This window comes from Nyctereutes procyonoides, unplaced genomic scaffold, assembly GCF_905146905.1.
Source record: "Nyctereutes procyonoides isolate TBG_1078 unplaced genomic scaffold, NYPRO_anot_genome, whole genome shotgun sequence".
Lineage (NCBI taxonomy): Eukaryota > Metazoa > Chordata > Mammalia > Carnivora > Canidae > Nyctereutes > Nyctereutes procyonoides.
Window position 1 is genome coordinate 40,675,113 of NW_026575047.1, and position 24,693 is coordinate 40,699,805.

At 48.1% G+C, this 24,693-nt stretch overlaps 1 protein-coding gene across 3 annotated transcripts in view; it reads left to right on the forward strand.

Annotated features, from left to right (window-relative positions):
* NTRK3 (neurotrophic receptor tyrosine kinase 3) overlaps positions 1 to 24,693 on the forward strand; it is a 377,133-nt gene that overhangs the window by 121,654 nt on the left and 230,786 nt on the right. For all 3 annotated transcript variants that reach the window (XM_055326704.1, XM_055326705.1, XM_055326706.1), the window contains exons 6-12: positions 3,144 to 3,301; positions 4,052 to 4,194; positions 4,626 to 4,767; positions 5,208 to 5,504; positions 13,665 to 13,688; positions 15,168 to 15,229; positions 16,102 to 16,204. In XM_055326704.1, coding sequence (XP_055182679.1) covers positions 3,144 to 3,301; positions 4,052 to 4,194; positions 4,626 to 4,767; positions 5,208 to 5,504; positions 13,665 to 13,688; positions 15,168 to 15,229; positions 16,102 to 16,204 — 929 coding nt within the window. The remainder of the gene's footprint in view (positions 1 to 3,143; positions 3,302 to 4,051; positions 4,195 to 4,625; positions 4,768 to 5,207; positions 5,505 to 13,664; positions 13,689 to 15,167; positions 15,230 to 16,101; positions 16,205 to 24,693) is intronic.

Consider the following 24,693-nt stretch of genomic DNA (forward strand, 5'->3'; position numbering starts at 1 on the left):
CCCTCCCGCCAGGCACACACCTCTACGATTCTCGGCCTCACTGTCCATCTTCCTCCTCTAGGGACTCATCCTGATTCCTCATACACTGAACCTCTTCTTTTCCACTGGGTCCTTCTCTTCTGTTTTCAGCTAGAGACACTTCTCTCCTCCTTGAATTTCCTGTCTCCTAGAAGCTGAAAACCTTGGTGTCATCTCCACTCTTCCCTTCTGCCTCCAGTAAAGCACTCAGTACCACCCTGCCTTCTTTTACAGTGTCTCTGCCATTTTCCCTTCCCTCTTCCCCATCTTCTCTACACCCTTATTAACGAGGCAGCAGTTCTTACATGGGGGTCCAGGGTTCCGTGGGGTCCCCAGTACCCTGTTGGGGAAACTAAAATGTGGAACTTGAGACATTACTCGCCTTTTCCACTCCTGTTCCTCCAAAGGTGTGTAGTGTTTTCCAGAGGTCACTTGACAGGTGACAACATCATTTCTCTGGTGACGAATGGGAGTTTGTGTTAATGCGGTGTTGTGTTATAAATTTTTTTATTTGAGGGGCACCTAGGTGGCTTAGTCGGTGAAGCATCTGCCTTCAGCTCAGGTCATGATCCGGGGTGCTGGGATGGAGCCCTGCATTGGGTTCTCTGCTTGGTGGGGGGTCTGATTCACCCTCTACTCCATGTGCTTGCTCCCTCTCAAATAAATAAATGAAATCTTTAAAAAAATAAAATAAAATTTTCTATTTGAATTCCAAAATGGTAAATAGTGATAGGTATAATCTACATATACAAAAGCTCTTTGAGGCCCTCAGTAATTTTTAAGAGTAAAAAAAAAAGGAGTTCTGAGACCTAAAAGCTGGAGAACATTGACCTCCAGCCTGTTGGCCTCCCCTTGTTGGTATGTGTATGTGAATGAGGAGTGATGCCCTGTCTGTGTGCACGTAGCCTCGTGCCAGGCACTGGGTCTAGTCAAGGCATGTAAGTCAAGGGTTCATCCCCCATTCATCCCTTTGCCCAGGTGCTTTGAGAAATGCACAGACTTCTTGACCACACAGTACCCTGTGTGTGGAAGGCACCCTCACCAGGTGGCCATTCTCAGGCTCTTCCCTTGCCGGCATCTCTGGCACAGTACTGTCGGGTTGCTCTCCTTACATATCTGCTTTGTTCACATCATTTCCAGCTCCGAAGGTCTCACTGGTCCTCACTGCCCCCTGGATGAGTTCCAAACCTATGGATATTTGATGTGGCAGTAAAGGTCCTGCACTGTCTGGCTTTCATTCTTCCTTCCAGCTTTGTTTCCCGTGCCCCTTGACATGAACTCTGGGCCCTGGTGCGGCTTTTCTTTCCTGTGTTTCCATCTCAGCCTCCAGCATCACCTTGAACTCTTTCCCTGGTCTCTGCCCCGGAGCTGCAGTGTCGGGGGTCGTGCTGACTCCTCTGCGTCTCCCCTCTCACCTAGCAGTGCCTGGCACCAGATAGACGGGTGGAGAGAGTGTGGGGTTTGGAGTCCAGTAAGCTGGGGCTTGAAGCCCTGCTTTGTCTCACACCAGCCGGGGGACTTCAAGCACATGAAGCACATTTAATCCTTCCAATCCTAAGAAAGGGATGCTCATCTGCACAGGGGATAGTGCTGGCTGTCTCCTACGGTGGCTGTGGGAAGCAGAAACTCAGTGAAGGCTAGGTCCCTCCCCCTTTACTGAAAGAGCTAAGAGAAAAGCCAGCGTATTTTTAGACTAAAGGAATATCATGCAGAGGTGTTGGCACCTTCTACTGATGGTGTCCCACTGGCTGGGAAACACTGAGTCCTCTACCAGTGTCTCCCTTTTTCCTGAAAGCTGATCAGTTCTGATGCACGCCTCTCTTGTTTTGGAATTCCACCCCTTGTCTGGAATATCCTGGGGCTTAGCACAGCTCCTGCTGGGCGCCAACAGGTTTGTCTTCTTACTGGTCCAGCCGAGAGAATCATGTTCCTTCTACTGATCCAGACATTTAGACAGATTGGGTGCCCTTGACTTGAAGAGGCTTACATCAATGAATACCATTAATTGTCCCCCTAATGGGATAGTTCCATTTCGAGGGGCAGGGACTTTGCTCTAAGTCACAAGGAAAGTCATTGGAGGAGGAAGGCCTTGAACTGGACTCTTTCCCTATCAGATGCTCTTCTTCACTAAGCTGAGTGCTCCTGCAGAACGGAGAGTGTCTCATTCACCTCTGTGTCAACAGCACTCAGCCCATAGCCAGATATGGAACAGGTGCTCAGTAAGGATTTTGTTGAATTTATGAAGAATAAAGCTGGTCCCAAGATGGGCTTTGAGCAGATCTTGGAAATAGCTAGCCACCTACTACCCAGGGAGAGTAACGCTTTCCTTCTTCCTTCCCTCCCTCCCATCTCTCTCATACTCATTCAACAAGTATTTATGTGCCAGGCTCAGTTGTAGTTACTGGCAATACAGCAATGAACAGGCAGTTTCTCTGAGCTCAATGGTGCTTAATTTTTATTTGGGGAGACATAATAAACAAGCAAATAAATCTTTAAGTGATGTTGGGCAATGACAAATACTCGAAGGAAGAAAATAGGGTGGGGACTGGGCAGTGCTAAGGCAGAGGTTAGTGGTAGCTTATTTACAGCAGTGATTGGAGAAGGCTGTATGATTCTTTATTGAAGTGAAAGAGTCATTCTAGCAGACAACAAGTGCAAAGGCCCTGAGGCAGGAGCAGGCTGGTCATGCTAGTGAACTTGACAGACAGCAAGGTCAGTATGGCTGAAGAAGAGGAAGGGAGTGTGAGGTAGGAGATGAGATCAGAGGTCATGGAGAGCAGTGCAGACCCTGTAGACATTTGACCTTGACGTTCAGTGAGATGGGAATCCACTGGAGGCTTTTGAGAAGAGGAGCATCCCATGCTGATGTATTTTAAAAGGGTCTCATTGGCAGGTGAGTTAAGTGGAGTAGCTTTCATTTTTTTGCAAGTGAGTTTAATAGTTCAAAAACTAGATAATTTGTGGACTTACAAGTATTTTTTTTAGAATTTCTTTCAAGACCTTGCTAAATCCTTTCTCTCCCTAATCCCTGAAGAGCAGGTGGGGGCCTCCTTCAATGACCCTGGGAGGAAGCTGGGCCACATCTTTGGTTCAGGAGGTCCCTTCCCCTGTCTTCTTACCTACAGGAGATTGGAGCAGAACTTCTTCAACTGCAGCTGTGACATCCGCTGGATGCAGCTGTGGCAGGAGCAGGGAGAAGCCAAGCTGAACAACCAGCACCTCTACTGCATCAACGCCGATGGCTCGCAGCTGCCCCTGTTCCGTATGAACATCAGCCAGTGTGGTGAGTGAGCCCCCTCGGCCCCAGCAGGCTCCAGGGAGATCCCTCAGAGCCTGCACAGTTGCCTGCACAGTGAGGGCCTTCCATTCCCCACCCTCTGCACACACCCCCGGTCTTGAACTCTGCACTGGGTGCAGATCTGGCTTACTCTTTACCTCCTTGCTCATTCCTGTTCCTTCTTTGGCCTGCCAGGGCAGAAGGTTGGCTTCAGGAATGGAGACAAGGGTTAAGTGTGCCCCTTCTTAATGCACTGGAGTCCTTTCTCTCTGTGAGTTACTTGTCAACCAGATCTGAAGGAGCATATCTCAAAGCATGGTCTCCAGACCTTCTGTATCAAGGGCATCTACAGTACTTTTAGAAAAGCAGATTCCCCAGACCCAACAGACTTAATGAGATCCTAGGATGGGTCTCGGATATCTGAATTTCTAGCAAGCTCTTCATAGGAGTCTGAAGCAGACCAAAGTTTGAGAGCCAGTGTCCAAAAGTGGAAGATGCCATTTAACCTCATTGTTCGAACTACATTCTTTGAGCACCTGCTCCAATCCTACCTGCTGTCTGCCTTGTAGGAGAGCCCAGCTGGGCTTAACTTCTGAGCTCTGATGTCTGTGGGGAGGTGCTATGAAGATTCAGGGACTTGGGGGTGTTCCAAGAGCACAAGCAGGTTGAGTTGAGAAGTGCCATCACTGACCCCAGAGACAAAGTTTTGTATTAAGTGTTTGCTTATCTTTTTACTCATCCTGTCCTCCCTCCCAGACCTCCCTGAGATCAGTGTGAGCCACGTCAACCTGACTGTACGAGAGGGTGACAACGCTGTCATCACTTGCAATGGCTCTGGATCACCTCTGCCCGATGTAGACTGGATAGTTACTGGACTGCAGTCCATCAACACCCACCAGGTAGGCATCCTAAGCTCTGGCCCCATCAGAAGGCTGGGCAGCCATGACCTCTTAGTCCACATGAGCTAAATCATGAATAGAAGCAAGGGATGTGAGAATAAGGAGGAAAAGGGAAAGTTTGTGCATGCTTGGTTCTTATCCAGCTGCACTCTTCTCTAGCCAACCTGATCTTAAGCATGCTAATCAACTTCTCTATACCTTAGTTTGTGCATCTGTAAAATGGGGATAATACTACCATTCCCCTCATATGGTGACTGTGAAGATTTCCTGAGCTCATGATTGTAGAGTGCCTGGCACTTGGTCAGTGTGCGTGGCAGGAAGAAAGGGTCCTTCACTTTCTGTACAGTTTTTCTTTTTGATTCCCAAAGGTGTTGGGGAGGTGGGTGAGGAGCCCCCTTATAGAAACTGATTTTTTTTTATTGGGGTTTTAGACAAATCTGAACTGGACCAACGTACATGCCATCAACCTGACACTGGTAAATGTGACAAGTGAGGACAACGGCTTCACCCTGACATGTATTGCGGAGAATGTGGTGGGCATGAGCAATGCCAGTGTCGCCCTCACTGTGCACTGTGAGTGGCTGCTGTATGGAGGGTTACCATGTACCAAAGGGATGGTAGTGCAGGAGGCAGGGGCAGGGAGGTTAGGAGGGCAGGACCAAGCACCTCAGTCCTGAGCTAGCCCCAGAAAGGTTGTCTCTGTCCCTCAGAAGATGGGTGCCTCCAACTCATCTACGTCTTCAGGATACCCCAGAGTTGGCCCGAGTCTGCCTTCTGTTACGTTCCTCAAAGGTCCTCCAGTTGTGGTGGACCCGGGAAGCTTAGGTGAAGACAGCCCTCTCTTCCCCTCTTTTGGGAAGGTGGCAGGGGTATTGGTGGGAGCCTCTTATCCTCTCAGTCTTACCAGAGCTGGATGGGGAAAGAACTGGGATTCCCACCCCAGTCTCTGGTCAGCTGCTCTGGGACATGGGAGACTGTGTATCCTGGGAGTCAGCCAGCCTGTCCCCCCACAGACCCTCCGCGCGTGGTGAGCCTTGAGGAGCCGGAGCTGCGCCTGGAGCATTGCATTGAGTTCGTGGTGCGAGGCAACCCGCCACCCACGCTGCACTGGCTGCACAACGGGCAGCCGCTACGGGAGTCCAAGATCACCCATGTCGAGTACTACCAGGAGGGCGAGGTCTCCGAGGGCTGTCTGCTCTTCAACAAGCCCACCCACTACAACAATGGCAACTACACCCTCATTGCCAAAAACCCACTGGGCACAGCCAACCAGACCATCAACGGCCACTTCCTCAAGGAGCCCTTCCCAGGTGAGGGCCGTGCCACCTTCGGGCCTCCTCATTCTGTCCCAGAGCACAGGGCAGGGCAGCCTGGGAGAGGGCTCAGCGTCAACCCTGCTTCTGTTACCTCAGGTAACCAGACTCATGCTGGGGCATATTCAGCCCCCACCAGCATTTTATGTAAGCCAGATAAAGCCTCTGTTTTTGCATAGTCTCCAGAGGAAAAATCCAGATCCCCTCAAAAATGTGCACTTGCGCACAGACAGACATGCCCTATTCTGGTAGAGGAAGGGACTGAGCCAGACAAGAAAGAGAATTTCGACGTAGTCCTTTATTTGTTGCAAAACTTGGGCACCATAGTTTGCTTGTTTGAGCCTCACTTGCCTTCATCTGTGAAATGGGTCCGATGACAATGCTCCTGTAAGAATCACATGGCTCTTAGATGACTTCCGGTCCACAAAGCACCTATGACAGGCTTTGGGACACAATGATGGTTTGATGACCTTCCATTGTTCCATTGCAGGGGCTTCGGGGTCTCTATGGTTCAACCCCATCTTTAACAGATGTGTGAGCTAAACCTCCTTCTCCTTGCTGGTTGGTAGCAAGGCTTGGCTAGGGAGTAGGCTGCCAACTCAGAGCTTTTCTCTTGTTCTGTGGTACACTCGCACCAGTACCGGATGCCGTCAGCCTGTGCTGGTGCTAACGTCAGCTGAGCCAAGGGTAGTAACTGAAGTAATGAAAGAACTTTGTTTGTTTGGGAGGTCACTCTGTCTCTGCCTGGGCTTCAGTATTTCAGATACTTTCCTAAGTTGCAGAAGGAAACACCCAGAGGATTTAGTGTATGGGGTTGTACCATCTCCTGGTGCCTTCAGCAGTTGATGGGCTTTGTCTGTGAAACCAAGTATCTTTGGTGACTTTGGTGATTTCTGCTGGGAACAGGCTGGATGACCTTCAGTCTCCAGAACTCATGGGTTCTACTGAGATAGAAGAACCATCTCTACTGAGTGAGAAGAACCATCACACACACACACACACACACACACACACACACACACACGGAAACGGGGGTGGGGTGGGCAGGAGGAGCCAGCACTGTGTCCCATCTGCTTATGGGACGGGTATAACGGGTAGCAGCTCCAGGAGGCCTTATTTATCTCAGGGCAAGGAAATCCCAGCTAAAAGCTCCCAGAGTGAAAGCTACATGGGAAGGCCAGATTCTTGCCGCTGAGGTCCAAGGGAAGGATGATGGAGCACCATGGGCTCGGGAGAGGGTCCAGAACGTGCTGATGTGTAAGATCCTGGCAGTCCCATCTGGCCCAACATTTCTAGCATCATCCCCTGAGGCCCAGTAGAAGGTCTCAGGACTTTCCCCACCGCGGGCCACACCCCTCTCTGCTCTGGGAGCTGAAAGAGTCCTGCTGTGAAGCAGCAGCCTTTAGATGCAGACATCCTTTGTTCTTGTGGGCCACCCAGTCAAGCTAGGCCTTGCTGGCATGAAGGGCTAGGGAGGAAGCACTTTTGCCCTGCCTGTGTCCATCTAATGATGAGAGAATGAATTGTGCTTTTAAAGAGCAGAATGTACACTCCGTGATGGGCAAGGAATGAAGCCCCTGAAGCAATGCTTGTTTACAAAGGGAAGCTCCTGGGGACTGCAGAGAGTAGAGAGCCCAGGAATGCTCTGGAGGGAGGGTGAGCCACTCTGGACTCCTCCCCATAGAGGCTGTCCTAAGAGCAATTCTCTATCTCCTCCCAGCCGGACAGATACCTTTTCTGTCTCCAAGAGACACAGCAGCCCTTTGCTACCTTGTCAAGTCTCCTTAGGACAGTGGTTCTCAAAGAGGGTTCCCCGGACCAGCAGCATTACCATCACCTGGGCATGTGTTAGAACACAGATTCTCCAGTCCCCACCTCACCCCCCCCCCATCCTGCTGCATCAGAACCCCTGGAGTGTTTTAACAAGCCTGCAGGTGACTCAGTGCTCCTTCATTTGCAGTCCACTACCATGCTGTTTGGTGGGCTCTGGCCCCAGGAGGTGGGAGATAGAGTCACAGAGCCACCTGAAGGGAAACAGTCCTCCCCAAAGCATTTTCCTCAGACCCAGGTGCACCCTGCCAGGGCCGCCCTGTGCGAAGGTTTTCTTGTTTTATGAACCTAAAGGAATCAGTGGATGATGAAAAGGCAGTGACAGGGAAAAGATGGGCCGGTCGTGTCAAATGACAAAACATCTAAACAGTCAGGAGAGTAAATTATCTGGAGGAGCAGGCGGTAAACCTTATACCTGCTGAGCTCTGGATAGAAGGCTCTCCGTGGATTCCTGCTCTTTTCTTTTGCCCTGAGAGTGTTGAGACATCGTACTTATCACAGGGACTCCTTTTGCTCCCAGGCAAGCAGAGCATAGAGGTTAAGAGCACAGGTTCTGAAATCAGCCAGAGAGAGGTGCAAATCCCATCCGCCACCCGACCAACCAGTGGCCTCAGCTCCTAGACCAGGGTTGGCACCTGGTATGTGGCTGCATGCATGAAGGGCCATCTCTACTCTGCCTCTGCTCCTCCATCTGTGGAATGGGAGTGAGAACCAAAGCTCTTTCCCTAAGTTGCCATGAGGATTTGATGAAGTATGCTAAGGGTTTAAACCTGGGTCCAGACAGAGAAAAGGTGCCCCAGCTCTCAGCTGTTGCTAGGATTCTTGGGATGGAGGGATACAGTGAAGGTAGGAGTTCTAGAAGCAGCGTTCTCTGGCCAAGCTTGGCCGTTCTAACAGGCTCTGGGCAACACCGTCTAGACATAGGGCTATGGAGCCATCTGTGCTGCCAGGATCCAGTCTCTCTAAATAATCACTCATCAGCTTTGTCATCTCAGGCAAATCACTCAGTCCCCTGCTTCTACCTCAAAGGTTGTGGCGAAGATGAGTTCATACACAGTGGATTAATCCACCGAAAGTGCTTACTCCTGCTCGGCACAGAGTAAGCACAGACAGAGTTACTGTTTATTTTTATATTTTTGTGAAGCACACCCAAGGGTGACTGTTTTGGGGGCAAAACAAGATCTGAAGGTACTGGTCTCCTTTTCTGATTCTGCACGATCCTAAGACCCATAGGAGAGATTTGATCGGAATGAATATATTTAATGGAGCAATCTGGAAATGCAGAGGCTGCCATCAGTAAGGATTTTCTTAGAGTAGGACATTAAAATGAAAATGTTCTGGACAATTTCGTTATTATTTTTAAACTGCATATCTCTTTCCTTCTGCATTTCCAGAGAGGCACTAGAACATTGAGTATGGCGTCCAACCTTGGTGAAGGGGGTCCCTGCCAGGATTGGTTAGGAGCTTAGTTCTAGAATCGTGGAGCTAACTCCTCTTTGGTGTTCCAGGAACTAAGAGGGGCTGCCAGAGGGGATCCGGGCATGAGAGTGGGAAAGCTAGGAGGAATCAGGGATTCAAGAGTCAGGAAGGCAAGAGCCGGTGAGGCTGGGGATGACAGCAGGGTGGGAGGTGGTGGCTAGAAGGTTCTGGTCTGGGAGAGAATGTGAAGTTCCTTAGATGATGATGTGAAAGAAGGAGGAATGTTGCCAAGGCCTGTGTGTGTGTGTGTGTGTGTGTGTGTGTGTGTGTGTGTTTGCATGCGCATGTGCAACAAGTACCTGAGAATACCTGACAAAACATTTAGGAATAAGTGAGCTGCTGTAACTCTCAAATTATTATTTTTTACTAAAAAAAGTATATATATATATATTATTTTTTACTTCTCTGGGAAGTCGAGTTACTGCATGGAGATTTTACAGTAGCAGAAACCAGAATTTTCTTAGGACGCTGGGTACAAACAGTGGGAGAAATCACTGCCCTCTTGCCCTCAGCCTCTATCAAGGCTGATTTCTTTGCCCTAAGGAACCTGTGGAGACTAGAATGTAGTTCCAGGCTGCTGGTGGGAGCGGGGAGCAGGGGGAATTTCTCCCCCTGCTGGAGCCTCCAGCAGCTGAGTGCAGCAGAGGTGAGATGAGGCTTCTGTGTCAGATGGGGTGCCGGATGGGCAGTGAGAGCAGATGCCTTGGTGCAGCCTCCCCACGGCCTGCTCACACATGAAGCCTCTCAGTTCACCTCTTTGGACACAAGCTTCTGCCTCTCTTCTCCCTCCTCTGGACCCCACAGCCTTTTCCCACAAGGTCCTTCTTGATGAGTTTTGGGACTGGAAGAGATGAGGTCTGGGATGGGGGGAGCATGCATTCATGCCCACCCTGCTCATGTTCAGATGGTACCTTGCATATGGATCCAATTGTCCTTCCCAGCTGCTGGTGGGGCAGGAGGTGAGGACCATTCCTGGGTGCCATCCTCTTCCAGTGTAGAATTCTGAGTTCCCCCTGCTGGTTAGAGGGGACCCAGGAGGTTGTCCCTGTCCCAAGGCTCATGTGCTTCCCGGATGGATGAATGTTCCCAGGCTCCAGCAAGGGAGTTAAGCACATAGGCTGATTGGGAGATTACAGGGTTCATAGGCTTGTCCAAAACACTTGCCTGATGTGAGAATATTCTCTAATAAATGGGAGCCTTATGAGAAATATGCAAATCAGCGTTAACTGTGACTTGATCTGATGCCTGTCTTGCCTTGGGCTCTGAAGCCAAGGCTAGGGCCCTCTCTCCTCCATCCTCTCCACACCTCAGGCATTTGGTTACCTGCAGTATACAAGAGGGTGGTAGCATAAGGGGCAGGCTCAGGAATTAGGAGAAAGCTCTGTTGGTCTTCCCCAAATGACACAAAATGGACAACAGACAAGCCAGCTATTAATGGTGCATTTACTGTAAATAGGACTTTCCCCAGACTCCTTCACAGAAAGCATCACTTGTCCCACAGGTAGTTAGAGTATTTGCTCGTGCATATCTAATAGAGCCATGATTACAGTGACTGTGAGGATTTAGCTGAGGACTTGAAGACCCCCGGTGAATGAATGAATGAATGAATGAATGAGGAGTTCTTATTTTTCAGGGTGTGGTAGGCTCATGACAGCAGTAGATGTAACATAATGGAGTGGTTTTCAAAGGGACCAGCAGCATCAGCATCACCTGAAAATGTGGTAGAAATGCAAATTCCCAAGACCTTCCCCAGACCTCCTGACTCAGAAATTCTGGGGCGAGGACCAATAATCCATGTTTATTGGAAAAAAAATTTTGAAAAAAATTTTAAGATTTTTTACCTCTTCATTTTGAAATAGTTTAAGATTTACCTCCTGGGGCACCTGGCTGCCTCTGTTGGTTAGACTTCAGCCTTTGGCTTGGTTCATGATCCTTGGGCCCTGAGTTCAGCAGGGAGCCTGCTTCTCCCTCTCCCTTTGCCCCTCCTCCCTGCTCGTGCTTCCTCTCTCACTCTCTCTCTCTCCCTCTCTCTCAGATAAATAAATAAATCTTAAAAAACGATTTACCCCCTAAAAGTAATAAAACAGTACAAAGAACTTCCTTGTATCCTCCACCCAGCTTCCCCAAATGGTATCATCTTACTTAAGCACCGTCCGATGTGCAAAAGCAGGATATTAACACTGTTATCGAATCTACAGACTTGAGTTTTGTCTGCTACTGTCCTTTCTTCTCTAGGACCCAGTGCAGGATCATGCACTGCAGTTAGATGCTCTGTCATCTTATTCTCTTTCAGTCTGGGACAATTCCTCAGTCTGTCTTTGTCTTTCATGAGCTGGACACTTTCAAAAAAATATTTACTTATTTATTTGCGAAAGAGAGGGCTAGAGAGCAGGGTGAGCGGCAGAGGGAGAATCCCAAGCAGACTCCTCTGAGTACAGAGCCTGACAACCTGAGATCATGACCTGAGCTGAAATTAAGTCAGATGCTCAATGGACTAAGCCACCCAGGCACCCCAAGCTGGACGCTCTTGAAGGATGCTCACTACAGTTTGGGTTTGTCTGCTGTTGTCTCACAGTTAAATGCCAGTTATACGTTTTTGGCATGAACGCCATAGAAATGATGCTGTGCTCTTTCAGGACATCACATGAGGGGATACATGGTATCTATACCTCTAATTACTGGTGGTGGTAACTCTACCACTTGGTCAACATGGTATCTGCCAGGGTTCTCTACTGCAAGGTGATTTTTTGAAACTTTGTAAATGTCTTGTGCCTTATCACGCTTCCACACATTAATTTTAGTGTTCATTGATGATTCTTGCCTGAAACAGTTATTAGCATGGTATTTGTCCATGGTGATTTTCCCGTTTTCATCATTCTTTCTACATTTGTTAGGTGAGATTCTACTGTAAGGAAGTGCTTTCTCTTCTTTCCCTGTGTTTTTATTCAATTACTTATTTATATTGGTATAGACTCATGGACGTATATTTTGTGCAGTGACTTATAATCTGTGTAGTTGGCTCAGGTTGCTATAAGAGAGTACCATAGACTGGGTAGCTTAAACAAGAGACATTTATTTTTCTTGCAATCTTGGAGGTTAGAAGTCTGCTTAAGGGGTTGTCAGAGTTGGTTCCTTTTGAGCCCTCTCTCTTTGGCTTGCAGATGATTGTCTTCTTTCTATGTCTCCACATGGTCTTCTTGTGTGTGTGTCTCCTTCTTAATCTCCTCTTCTTATAAGGACACCAATCATATTGGATTAGTGTCCACCCTAATTAGTTTATTTTAACTTAATTACCTCTTTAAAGACCCAGTTTCCCAGTACAGTCATATTCTGAAGTACTGGAAATTAGGACTTTACCCTACAAATTTTGGGCAGATGTAATTCAGCCTGTAACAATCCATGGCTGTGTTTGTTTATTTTGTTGTATAAATTGTCCCAGATTTGGTCATTGGAAGCTCCTTCACTTTGGCTTCTATGTTCTTTTCCCATGCTCCTGTTAATTTGGAAGCATTTTCTTACTTTCTAGTACCACAAGATGTTCTAGGCACATCTTGTACTTTGTCTGCCTCAGGCCTGAAACAATGCATTTCTCCAAGGAGCCCTCATTCCTTTTCTTGGAGAATGGTAATGATTGCCCTCTAGATGATTCTATTGCATGCTAGAGTTGAAGAATCTCTGATGAAGTGGTTAAGAGCCCAGACTTGGATTTGAATCCAGCTCAGTCTATGCCCTCATCGAGATTCAGTTAGTCATTTTATCTCTATAAGCCTGTCAGATTTAATCCAATTGGTAGTGAAATGAAATAGAGAGGCCTGGCAAAAGTTGGTCGAGGCAAATTTTTAATGGAAGCAATGGGAGCGAAGCTGGGGAAGTCTTGGGCCCAGGAAGTTGTGCCCAGGGGAGTATAAGCGGGCTTTTTTTAAGGGGTTGGTGTCTGTATGGGGTGATAGGTATTAGGGCATATTACTGGTGGAATCGGTATGGGGCAATAACTGCTTATGCCCTTATATGGTGTTTGGGTAAGGTGTGGTTCAGGTTTCCTGCATAGGTCCTTTCCCCCCATGAAGTGTCCTTGGGCCGTCTGCAGTGATGGGAAAGTTCCCAGGGGAGGGTAACAAGATGGAGGGTCTGCCCCCATTTTGTTGGTGCCTCCCCATCCCCCTCGATCCTGCCTGGCCCAACAAAGCCTATTTCTATTTCTGTTAAACGGGGATAACACTCTCCACCTCCTAGGATGGTTATAAGGATTAAGTGATGTGTTATATAAAGCATTCAGCCCAGCCCCTGGCTTATCCTCAGTGTCTAATAATGAGCTTTCACTATCAGGTGAGCCATTTCTAGAGGGAAAGATCCGATAGCACATTTTCATCTGGGGGATGGGCAGCTCAGAGAGAGATTACCAGGAACATCTCAGGTACCCGATAGATTAAACTCTACATATCAATTTGAGGAATTCTGTCTTGGGAATCATAGCTGGCATTTTCAAGAAAGGTCCAGGGAAGCCCACTCTGCAGCTTTTCTTCTTGGCTCTGAGGTCCCACCAACGTCCCCAGCCATCTGGGTACCTGAAGGAGGGAGGACCGTGGGTGAGACATTGGGTCTAGATACAGTTTTCCATCTCATAGATCCCAGGTAGGCTGGGCCACCTCCCTTGAAACCAGTTTTATCTCTTATTCTTTCTCCACTTGGGAGACCACCTCCTAAAGGAATAGAGTAGCTTGGGGGAGGGCTGTTATGTCAAGAGTTTAGTTTTCCATTGCTGGGAGAGGTCGTACCCATTAGGAAGATACAGTGCATCTGTTCTGGCTTTTATTACACTTGTTAATTATCTCTTTGTCTTTTTTGCAGAGAGCACGGATAACTTTGTCTCCAGTAAGTCTGCTTTACCTTTTGCTTTGAAACTGATTTGTTCTGATGCTTTAGGTAATTGTGGATTCCACACAGCCCTCTTGTCTCTTCCATGGCCACATCCCCAGACCTGTGGCACCTGAGAGCATCTTGGGTACTCATAGGGGAACTGCAGAGCAGAAACACATCTTGGGTAGTCCCTGTTGCACACCCCCTGAGCTCTGTGCCTCTGTTTCCCCCAGGGAGTCCCCTAAATCCTGAGCATGTTGTGGGTCCCCCTTGTCTGGATGGGAAGGGGTGGTGTCAGGAAGAACATGTTAATCATTTCAGTTGTCCTTGTGGAGAGAATGGGGAGCCTTTAAACTGGTGTTTCTCACCTGCTAAGAGGGCCCCAGAATCTGGCTGAGACTCACCTTGTGAGTGATTCACAAGGCCTCCTGATAGGCTTGTGTGTCCCTAAGTGGGGATTTTTTTTTTTAAAGTAGGCTCCACAGTGAGCCTAGAGCCCAATTTGATGCTTGATAAGATCAAGACTCGAGCTGAGATCAAGAGTTGGGTGCCTAACCAGCTGAGCCACCCAGGCGTCCCCTAAAACATTTGGTGTTTTGCTTATGGGCTGTGGAGGAATCATTTATCACTTTTCCTTTTCTCTCTCATGGGAGAGTAAGAGAAGCGTCACTGTCATTTCTGCTCTGTGTGTGGCCTAAGATCATGGACAGTCAGTCCTGTTGAGGATGCCCCTTACTATTTGGCATGAACGTGAAGATCGTCCATGGCTTCCTTCATTTGTCCTTGGTCTGAGAGGACTTGCTATCTCACAGAATGTCCCTCCAGAGAATTCTGAGTTTGGGGCTGTTTCCTGCCCAGAGGGTGATTTGAGATGGAGGACAAATGGATTACTTGGCTTCCCATCCAGGCCTTGCTGGAAAATGGTGGTGTTTCCTGGGCATATGGCCTTGCAGCTTACCTTGGGCTGCCACTGTGTTCTGAAATCTGCCGGCAGGGAGTGGTCAGTGGGATGTTCTGGGGGCCATGGTTCTCCCGGTCTCCCTGAGGAGGAGAGGGGGCAAAAGGAAGGGCATGGGAGACCCAGGGACTTGGAAAGGAGGGCCTAGGCAGAGGGTAGCCAAATGTCAGCAGCAGGTGCTATCACCAACAGAACATGCCCAATCCAGACCCTGGTCTGGATCCCAAACCATTTCTTCTCCTCCTTTGTGTCTAATAGTTAATGCCCTACGATGCATCCCAGATGACATTATTTACTCTGGAATGGGGAGAGGGGGTGGCGGTGAGGGTCCTTTATTCCTTGTGGAGCCTGCCTGTGACTTGTCAGCCTCAGCCAGATGGCTGGATGGGGATCTAGTCTCTGGGGAGCCCTGCAGAACCCAGGGATGTTCTCCAGCAGGAACTCCCGAGGTGGGGGGCTGGGAGTCAGGCGAGGACTGTGGCTGAGCCTCTTCTGTCCGATAAGCTAACTGTCTTCCTGGTCTGGTTGATTTTCAGTTTACGACGTGAGCCCCACACCCATCACTGTGACACACAAACCAGAGGAAGACACTTTTGGGGTAAGTCCCTGCCGGATCAAGGGGAAGCTGTTTACTGACTCAGTTGTTTTCAGACTTCATTTTAGGAGCTAACTTTCCGGAATTTTATCTTACTTGGAACCTCTGTATATACGGCAGGAGAAAAAAAAAAAAAAACCAACAAAAAAACTGTGATGAATGACCTCCTTTCAGGTGGTTGAAACCTTCCTTGTTTGATGAGAATAAGTCATTGTTTGAGGAAGTCTTTGAGGATCCGCTCCAAGCCCTAGGGTTCGGAAGAAGAGAACTGTTTGAAACCCCCACTCAGTTAGCAGCCTGGCTGGGCCTGATTTGAAGGGAATGCTAACCACACAAGCCTTTTACAAAAGTCGAAGTTGCTCAGAGCATCCCCTTGGGTTGGTTTTTCAAGTCACCTCCCCCTAACCTGCCTGATTCTTAGAGTCAGAGATTTTCCCTGCGGGGGAGAGCAAAGGTTTTTTTAAATTAAATTTTATTTTTTTAAGAGTCTAGATCTCCTAGAACCTTTTGGATAATACTATGTAAAGAATGTCAATGTGAAAGTGCGGAGTTTTTTGGCTAATTAAAACAACAAACAGTAGATAGAAACCTCTTAGGCCTGCCCTTGCATTGCTTGAGATGGCCCCCAGAGGAGAGGCTGAACCACAGGACGTTGTCTCATCCACTTGGGGAATTAATTTCCTTTTAAATTTCTTTTTTAATATTTGAAGGTCTCAGGAATTACTTCTTCTAAGGAGTTTACTCAGTGGCAAAGTTCTGAATGGGCTGCAGCTGTTCCTCCGATAAGGACTGCTTTCTTAGGGCGCATGGGTCACTTCCCACGGCACTCGGGTTTTCTGTGACTCTTCTCAACTGTCTGCTCTTGGCCCTACCAGGTGTCCATAGCTGTGGGACTTGCTGCTTTTGCCTGCGTCCTGTTGGTGGTTCTCTTTATCATGATCAACAAGTACGGTCGACGGTCCAAATTTGGAATGAAGGGTAAGGTGGGATTTTCATTTGCAAGGGTCTCATGGGGGAAATAGGGTTCCTTTGGATCAAAAGATGCTGTTTTACTCTCTCATTGCTCTCCAAGGGGGCCTCCCTACCAGTAGTGGGCTTAAGTGGTCCTGGTGGAGACTCTTGTCTACACCCTATTATTGGTAGTGATGGATTGGAAGCTGTGTTGGTTCTGCAGGGGCCAGACCATGGACCGCCTGGTTTTGCCGTGACTTCGAGAAACATCATGTAGCTGAGCTGCTTGCTGTATGATGGAATTTTGTGATGGAAGTTGGTGAGAAATAGGGCTCCTCATCTGAGTAACTTGGTTTTTCTCTCTCTTTTTCTTTTTAAAAATATTTTGTTTATTCCTGAGAGAGAGAGAAAGAGAGAGAGAGAGAGAGAGAGAGAGAGAGACATAGGCAGAGGGAGAAGCAGGCCCCCTGCAGGGAGCCCGATGCGGGACTCGATTCCCAGGCCCAGGATCACGACCTGAGCCGAAGGCAGACTCTCAACCCACTGAGCCACTCAGGCATCCCTTGGTTTCTCTCTTGTCTGCACTCTTCCTTGGAGTTTTGATGAGAAGGTTTTAGCATAGCTAGATATTGGGTGGTGGACTCTGGTGTTGGGAAGTTTGCCCACACAGTTGCATTTCAGCACGTAACTCTACACAGGGTCCCAGAACAGATGCCAAGAGCAACATGATTGTAAATCTGCTGGCCAGCTTCCACAATGCCGCATCCTCAGCCCCCTGATGGCCAGGGCAGGCTGTGGGACGAGGCTTCCCACTATGGCTCAGCTTGGGGCAGTGGCACAAGAGGGGTTAACATGGTAAATTAGCATCCATCTGCCTGGTCTCGGGGATGGATTTGACCAGATGGCTCCAGGGAGGCTGGGTACCAGTTCTCAAACAGAAACTCGAATTGCAAGACCTACTCTCTCCTCTGGGGTTTCCATTTATGGCTGGTGTTAGATGGGAGGTGGGTAGGGAAGGATGAGGAGAAGGGTTCAGCAAGCTGTCAGATTGCTGAGCTAGGATCCAGGTTTGGGTTTTCTGGGAGAGTGCGGGATCCAGAAAGATGAATTTCTACAGCATCTATGCATGAACTGGTATCTGCGCAGAGGGTCTTGACTTTGGGACTTGGGCTGAAGGAGGGCACATGAATGAGATCCATGGGGACCGTGGTCCCCTGAAGTTATGAAAATGTGTGGTTGTATCCATAGGGTTGGGGTGGGGGGGAGGGTGGTTTAGAATGGAGCTAGTCCACTTCTTCTCTTATATTCTCAAAATATCCTATGATTCCCCTAAAAGCTGAGAACACAGATATTCAGCAGGAGATCCCCTTAGAAGGGTAGAAGGGTAGAAAACAGGAGAGCAGACTGGCCTCTCAGAAGCTCTCTACCTCTGTTCTCTCTTTCTGTTCTTGATTAAGCTAAACGAGCCAGCAAGGCAAGCCAGGTTTTCCTGAATCATGTGAAATATTTTGACCAAGAGAAATACATGTGCAGGCAAATTATAACAAGGGGATAGAAGTTTGGCCGAAAGCCCTATGACTTAAACAGGATCAGACCACGGTGAGGCACCTCGATTGCAGATGTTTTATTTGCCAGTACTCCCCAGTGCAAGGCAGGGCTCTGCAGGGTTAGAAGATGAATACCACTGGGTGAGCCCCGAGCCTTCAATCTCAGCAGAATCCTTGGGCCCGTGGCTTTGAAGACTGGCCCTATTGCTCATGCGAAGTTTTCTGACCATGGGAGGAACTTCCTGACCATAGCTCTTTCTCCTTCCACCTGAGAACACACCAGGGCCCAGACCAAAGGGAAGAATGGGGCATTTTGCTCCCCACCGAGGAGGCGCGCCACCAGCTGAGACCCTGTGACATGCTTGGCAGCACTGCGAGAGCAGATTTTTCCTATTAATTGTCATCCGGTTTCTGGAACAGTGTGTCCCCATGTCGGATGGATTAGACAGCATCCAGGGCGGTGCCTTCCCCTCAGCTGTCCTCAGAGCCTCTCCCAGCCCCCTGCTCCCCCTCCCCCAGGGGGCCGAGCCACCTCCTTGGAAATGAGGTGTCCCTTCCTCTAGAGGCAGGCAGCCTGAAGAAGGGAGGCTGCACTTGGAGGCCGGTTGTAGAAGTGTGTCCAAGGCTGACCTTGCAGCAGATGAAGCCTGCAAGTCTCTGCTCTTCATCTCACCCCATCGCTTGTGCTTATGGGGCCTCATCTTGGGATGAGTAAGAAATGCCCCAGGCTGCATACATGCCCGATCTTTTGTTGCCAGCGAGCATCCCAGTGCAGGAAGGAGAGAGCAGGTGTGGGTACCAGGTGCCCCCTGAATCTGACTCAGGAGAGCCTCCTCCTCTTCTTAGCCGCCCCGTCTTCAGCTTTGAGGGTTCAAATCAGAGTCCGGCTGTGCCATGCCATTGAACTGCTCTAGCAGAGTTACTCACCCCCTCACAGCCTCTTTTGCCTCAGTGGGTTGCTGCTGAGTATTGAGATGTGTGTGTAACTGGTATATAAAAGGGGCCCCGTGGTGGCAGTTCTCCTACAAGCCTCTCCTGGCTCCTTTTATTGTCCTTTTACGAAGGGCTGCCCTCCCAAGACGCAGTCCTGCCCTCCTTTGTCACACATGGCATTTAGTCAGGATGCTTTTATTCTGCACGAGTCCCACGGCCTTGTCATTACCTTGCATACACATCATCTATCTGTCCTGCTAGACCAGGAGCAACTTGGCAGGAACCACAGAGCGCTCAGCCCACTTTGCCTGAAACTTCCCACAGTATTTGACAAATGCTCATTGAACTCAAAATGGATGACTGTATTTGTAATCATTTAAAAAAAAAAACAAAAAAAAACCACAGCTCATGAGTCAGTAACAGGCCAGTAAGGGCTACTTTGGCAATCTGAGGTGTCTGGGCCATGGGAGGTAGAGTAGGGATGAAGGGGGGAACTCATAAATAATACCCAACGTCCACATGTGAGGGCCCGGAACACAGTGTGTGGACGAGGAGGGATTGTTAATAAGAACTTTATTTCCTTCTGAGGAATAAGAAAAAGACAAAAATACAAAGATTGGTGTAACAAAATACTCCTATTCCCACTGCTCAGAATAAGCAACTCTTATGGTTTTGTTTTTATATTTGCATCTTATGTTTTATTCCTAGAATAAAGAGATGAAACATTGCTGATAAAATTTGAAATGCTTTAATTGTCACCCCTGTTCCCATAGACAGCCACCGGCCTGGGCTTCGTGTACATCCATCAGTTCACTGTTTCTGTCTCTTCGCTTGTGTCCCTGCCTCTCTTTCTCTGCACACCTGTTTTCTCCCCCCTTGGCTCTCTCTCAGCCAAACTCATGCCTCCATTGCATGGCGATGTTAGTGGCTAGGTCTGGTAACCAGTTCATTTTTATACTACTTTTTTTTTCTCCATTTATTTATTTGAGATAGAGAACATGCACACAGATACACACACACAAGTAGGGGGAAGGGCAGAAGGAGAGGGAGAAGCAGGCTCTCTGCTGAGCCAGGAACCTGATGCTGAGTTCCATCCTAGGACCCTGAGATCATGACCCGAGCCACCCAGGTACCCCTGTTTTTATATTTCTATGTGTACATACACATATACATATACCTATATATTTTGTTTTGGTTTTGTTTGTTCTATATAGGTCACAAATTGCATTCCTAGAACTCTAGAAAACAATAAAAAATATGTATGTCACTTCTATAGATCTTACTAATAAATTTTATTTGGACAAGAGAACTTGTGCCATAACAGTTTTAACCAGCGTGATTAAAGACTACAGCACTCCCAAGAGTGGTCACACATGGTATGCAATATGTATAGATGATGTACGTGTGGTATGTGAAAAAACATACACCTATATGTGTGCGTATTAATGTATATACATATACACGTACATATACAAAATGCATTACTTTTGTGTGTGTTTAACTGATACACGTCTTCATACTTAGTATCCTTCTCCCTCTTGCTTTATTTACTTGTCAGGTGTCAGAGATCTCTCCATGTTGGTGTGTTTAGGCATTCTACTAAATCATGGGAAATGAATATATTAACTAGATCTTACAGAAGTGAATAGAAAAAGCATTGTCTCAGACACCTCTGTACTTGTATTACCTACCGTCCTATTGATCACGGTTGGCCTGCGGAGCAGTCACAGGAACATGGGAATCCATCTCTTAGAATCACAAAGGATTTGAAATGGTGCTGGGCTAGGGCGGCAGGGGTTTCTTTGGGCTATGGCTAAAGCCCCCCGTGTCTTACTCAGAGCAGCAGGGGAGAGGTGATCCTTTATAAGTGTCTGGTTTGGTGTGGGAACTGACCTTCAGAACAGAAGCCAATCCCCTTGCTGGAGCCAGGACCTGGAGGCTCCCTGCTGTATGAAGCGTTAACTCTTGGATTGCTGGATCAAGGGATAGTGGGGGACATGCAGGGCAGGGGCCATTTACAGAAATAGAGACAGACATTTCAGTATTTTATTTTATTTTTTAAAAGATTTTATTTATTTAGGAGAGAGAGAATGAGGGAGGGGCAGGGAGAGAGGGAGAAGCAGGCTGCCCACTGAGCAGGGAGTTGGATACAGAGCTTGACCTCAGGATCCTGGGATCATGATCTGAGATGAAGGCAGCTGCTTAGCGGACCAAACCCCCCAGGTGCCCCAGACATTTCAGTATTTTAACAACAAATGATATTGTGCCAGTGCATACTGGGCCTCGAAGTGATGCAGTTCAGAGTTTACACCAAGCTCTCCCTCACAAAATATTTTTAAATTGGACATCAGAAGCCCATGGTGGTGATCCAGCCGTGCTTTGTGGCATCTGTATTTATAGATGAAGAAGCCGTATCTCAGAAAAGGAGGCGTCGTGCTTTGGATTTCAGGTCTGGTTAGGTTGAGTTCAGATGGGACTCCCTGCTCATATGCTCAGCCACTTTCCAGGGCCATAGAAGGACCTATAACTACTTGGTCTTGCCTGCACCACGGCAAATATCCGTGGTGTACCTGCCATCTTCACTTCATACAGTTGTTAGAAAAAGAACCAGATCAACTATGTGAGTGTATCTTTAAATAATAAAACATGTCCCATAGCTTTCATATAAGGTATCCTAGTTATTTAAAGGGAAAGAAGCAAATGTGTGGGGTTTTGCAACCTGTGAAAAGAGCCTATGTTCTTTGGCCTCTGACCTTGTGACTACCCCATAAGTATCTTTACATACTTCCAGATCAGGGATGCAGTGGTGGCGTATTTCATACTTCTTGGCTTCCTCTCCTCCCACAGAGGAAACAGAATAATAGTTTCTTTCTTTTTTTTTTTTTCTTTTTAAGTATTTTATTTATTTATTCATGAGAGACACAGAGAGAGGCAGAGACAGAGGCAGAGGGAGAAGCAGGCTCCTCGCAGGGAGCCTAATGTGGGACTTGATCCCGGGACTCCAGGATTACAACCTGAGCTGAAGGCAGATGCTCAACCACTGAGCCATCCAGGTCCCCAGAATAATCAGAATAATGGTTTCTTAGAGCTGAAACAGATCTTGGGCTTCTTAGGCCAATGTCCCTATTGTACAGATAAGGGAACACACCAGAGAAGTGCTGTAACATGCAGAGCGCACAGTTAGCTAGGACAGCAGTGGCCCTGCTTCCCACAGACGTGGTGTTTGCAGAGAGGCAGGGAGGGCCAAGAGAAGAAGCTGGATGATGAATTAAATTAACCCAGTTCTTCCAGTGCTTTTGTTTTTGAGTGCTTCCCACTTGAATGGGGCTTTCAGGAATGCCTCTTCTTAATCTACTTTTCTTAAACTGGGGCCCACCTGGCCTGGGGGGAAGATGGGAGCTGAGGGTGTGTGTGTGTGTGTGTGTGTGTGTGCATGTGCTTCCTTGGCTAAGGGGACTTCCTTCATTTCTTTCTGGACACAGTGGAGACCGCACAACAGGGCAGCAGAAGCTGGGGAGAGAGGAGGTGGTCCCGAGCTACTGCTAGGGCTTCTGGTAGTACCTCACTTGCTTCATCAGCCAGCGCTTGCTTTTCTTATCCTAATGGTTGGACACGTGCTGGTGCCTCTGATGGGCCTGTGGATGGGCACTCCAGGACTGTTCCATTGTGAATTAGCATCAGTTAATAGGTACTTAAAGTAAAGTGGTTGCCTATTTGATTATGATTGGGGGTTATTAACATTCTTTCCATAAACAGATGGTAACTGTCCTCTGAGTGGATTGTAGAATCCTGCCAGAGTCTTGATTTGGAGGGGCTGGCTCCTGCCAAAACATGTCGGGGGCTGCTGCTCCAATGGAATGGCCATTATCCCTCTGGTTAACCTCTGGTTAAGGGGGGTGGGAAGGCGGGCCTGGGAAGGAGTCATTTCTGGACTCCTTCCTAACCTGGGAGTGTTGGGCCAAGAGAGGTTTCTTCCCGCTGGAATGGGGCTGGGGCTGGGAGGGATCTTGGACTCCTACAGTTTGATGCTGTAACCTCCAATGAGGCGTCATTTTCCCCTCAGCTGGGATGGAGGGGCTGTGCATCCCTAGCTGCGAGCATACTGTCAGGGGATTGATGCAAGGAGAGTGGTAGGGAGATAGCAGACTTCTGAGACTACCGCAAGGTGATGTGGACCCTAGATGAGCACAGTGTCGGTGCCAGAGATTCGATAGCTTCCTTTGGCCTGAGAAATAGACTTATTTGATCTCTCTGTAACTGAGTCAAAAGGCAAGAACAGTGCAAGGCAGACGTGAAGCCAGGTGAAGGGCTTGGCTTTCCTGACTTCCTCTAATACATTCATTCTTCCTTCTTGCTTGTTTTTCTTTCTTCTTTTCCCATTGTCTTCTGAATTGAGGTTATTCAAGGGGGAAGGTACCTCTGACCCTTGCAATGGTCTTTACTAAGGGATTCCTGGTGAGGGACTCCTGGTGGATGGTGGCCCTCTGAACATAATTTTGGGAGTAGTTTTTGGATTCATTTCCTATATCGTTATCCTAGGTCCTTGTCCCCTAACAAATGTTTCATGCCCTTTCTCTCCTTTTGGGCTCCTTGACAGACTGCCCCCCCCCAATCCCGCCCCTAAGAACACTCCTAGCATTTGTCCAAGTCCTAGTTAAATAGGTTGGGTGTGTGGCTAATCCACAGGCAGGACGTAAAGTAATTGAAGCCAGGAGCCTTCTGTTTCTCTTCCTTGGCTTGGACTTCACTGGGAGTTTCTGGCTGCAGATGAAGTCTCGTCCCACTTGGTATCTGAATTCTAGAATGTGGTGCCTGGAGCTTTGAGAAGAAGGCTGGAAGGCAATGTGTTTTTTTCTAAGCATGCCTTCACTGCCCCGTCTTTGTGGGGGTTTTGCAGGTGTGCAGTGAACGGTTCTAGCAGCCCCTGCACTGTCACCATCGATTGTCTTAAGGCTACACTGCTCCATTCTCCCTCAGAGCTCTAGGAAACCAGCTATTCTCCAGTGCTGAGTCTCCTATTCAAAAGGAAGACCCTGGAAATAGAGTCTGCTACAAAATGTTTTTCCTCTGTGGTTACCTGCTAGCTGGCTGTTCTTGGCAGGCCCGGCATCCTGTTCTGTAGGGCCAAGGATGGCCAATATGTTTGGCTCCATAGCCAAAGTGATTGCCTGTCTGACTCATTTGATTTTTGGCAGCAAAATACAGTTCTTATTTAATCCAAGGCATTCGAACTGGTTCCTACAGGGTTAACATCCTTAGATACCTCAGTGTAGAAGTACTCAACCTTTTGTCCCTGACAGCACATGTGACAGTTGACAATCACATGCCTTACGCACTCCTGTAGGTGTAACCAAGCTTTTGGACAAGAACTGGCCCTCCCAGTAGTTTCACACCTAAGAAAAATATATCAGGATATGAGTTAGCAAAAGGGATTTTTAAAACTGGGAATTAAATCAAGTCTGTACTAATTTTTACTCTTAAAAAAATTCACAAACTCCAGTATTTTATTATTCATCCAAAGTTCTGGGGACATACTTCGTCAGAGATCCAGATATCCTACTGGATCACAGTACCAGGATGGAAACCAAGAAGGGTGGGGGCCACCAACCTGGACTTTGCTCCCAGTGTTCTTTGCCCAACATGGGTTTGCCCCTGCAAAGTCAAGTTGCAGAAGCTGCTCCAGCAGAAGCCCTCATCTCTTCATGGCACATCCTTTCTCCATCTCTGCATCTTCTCCGGTACGTCCTGCTTTCACTTGCCTAGAGGAAGAGTGACCATGGGATAGAGCTAATGAGAAACCTCCACATAACCACAGTGCCTGAGCCCTGCATTCATGCAGCTTGTTGTCCCATGAACTGCAGAAGGCCTTGGGAGGTCCAAAGGTGAGCCCTCCAGACCACAGGCAATAAAAAACAAGGAGATCAAAAAACCGTTGATTGGGAAACACACTTTTGGACAAGGGGAGAAAAGCCACACCTTGAGGACAATAACCAGCTAGCCACTGCAAATCCACAGCCACAGCTCCTTGTCACCCCT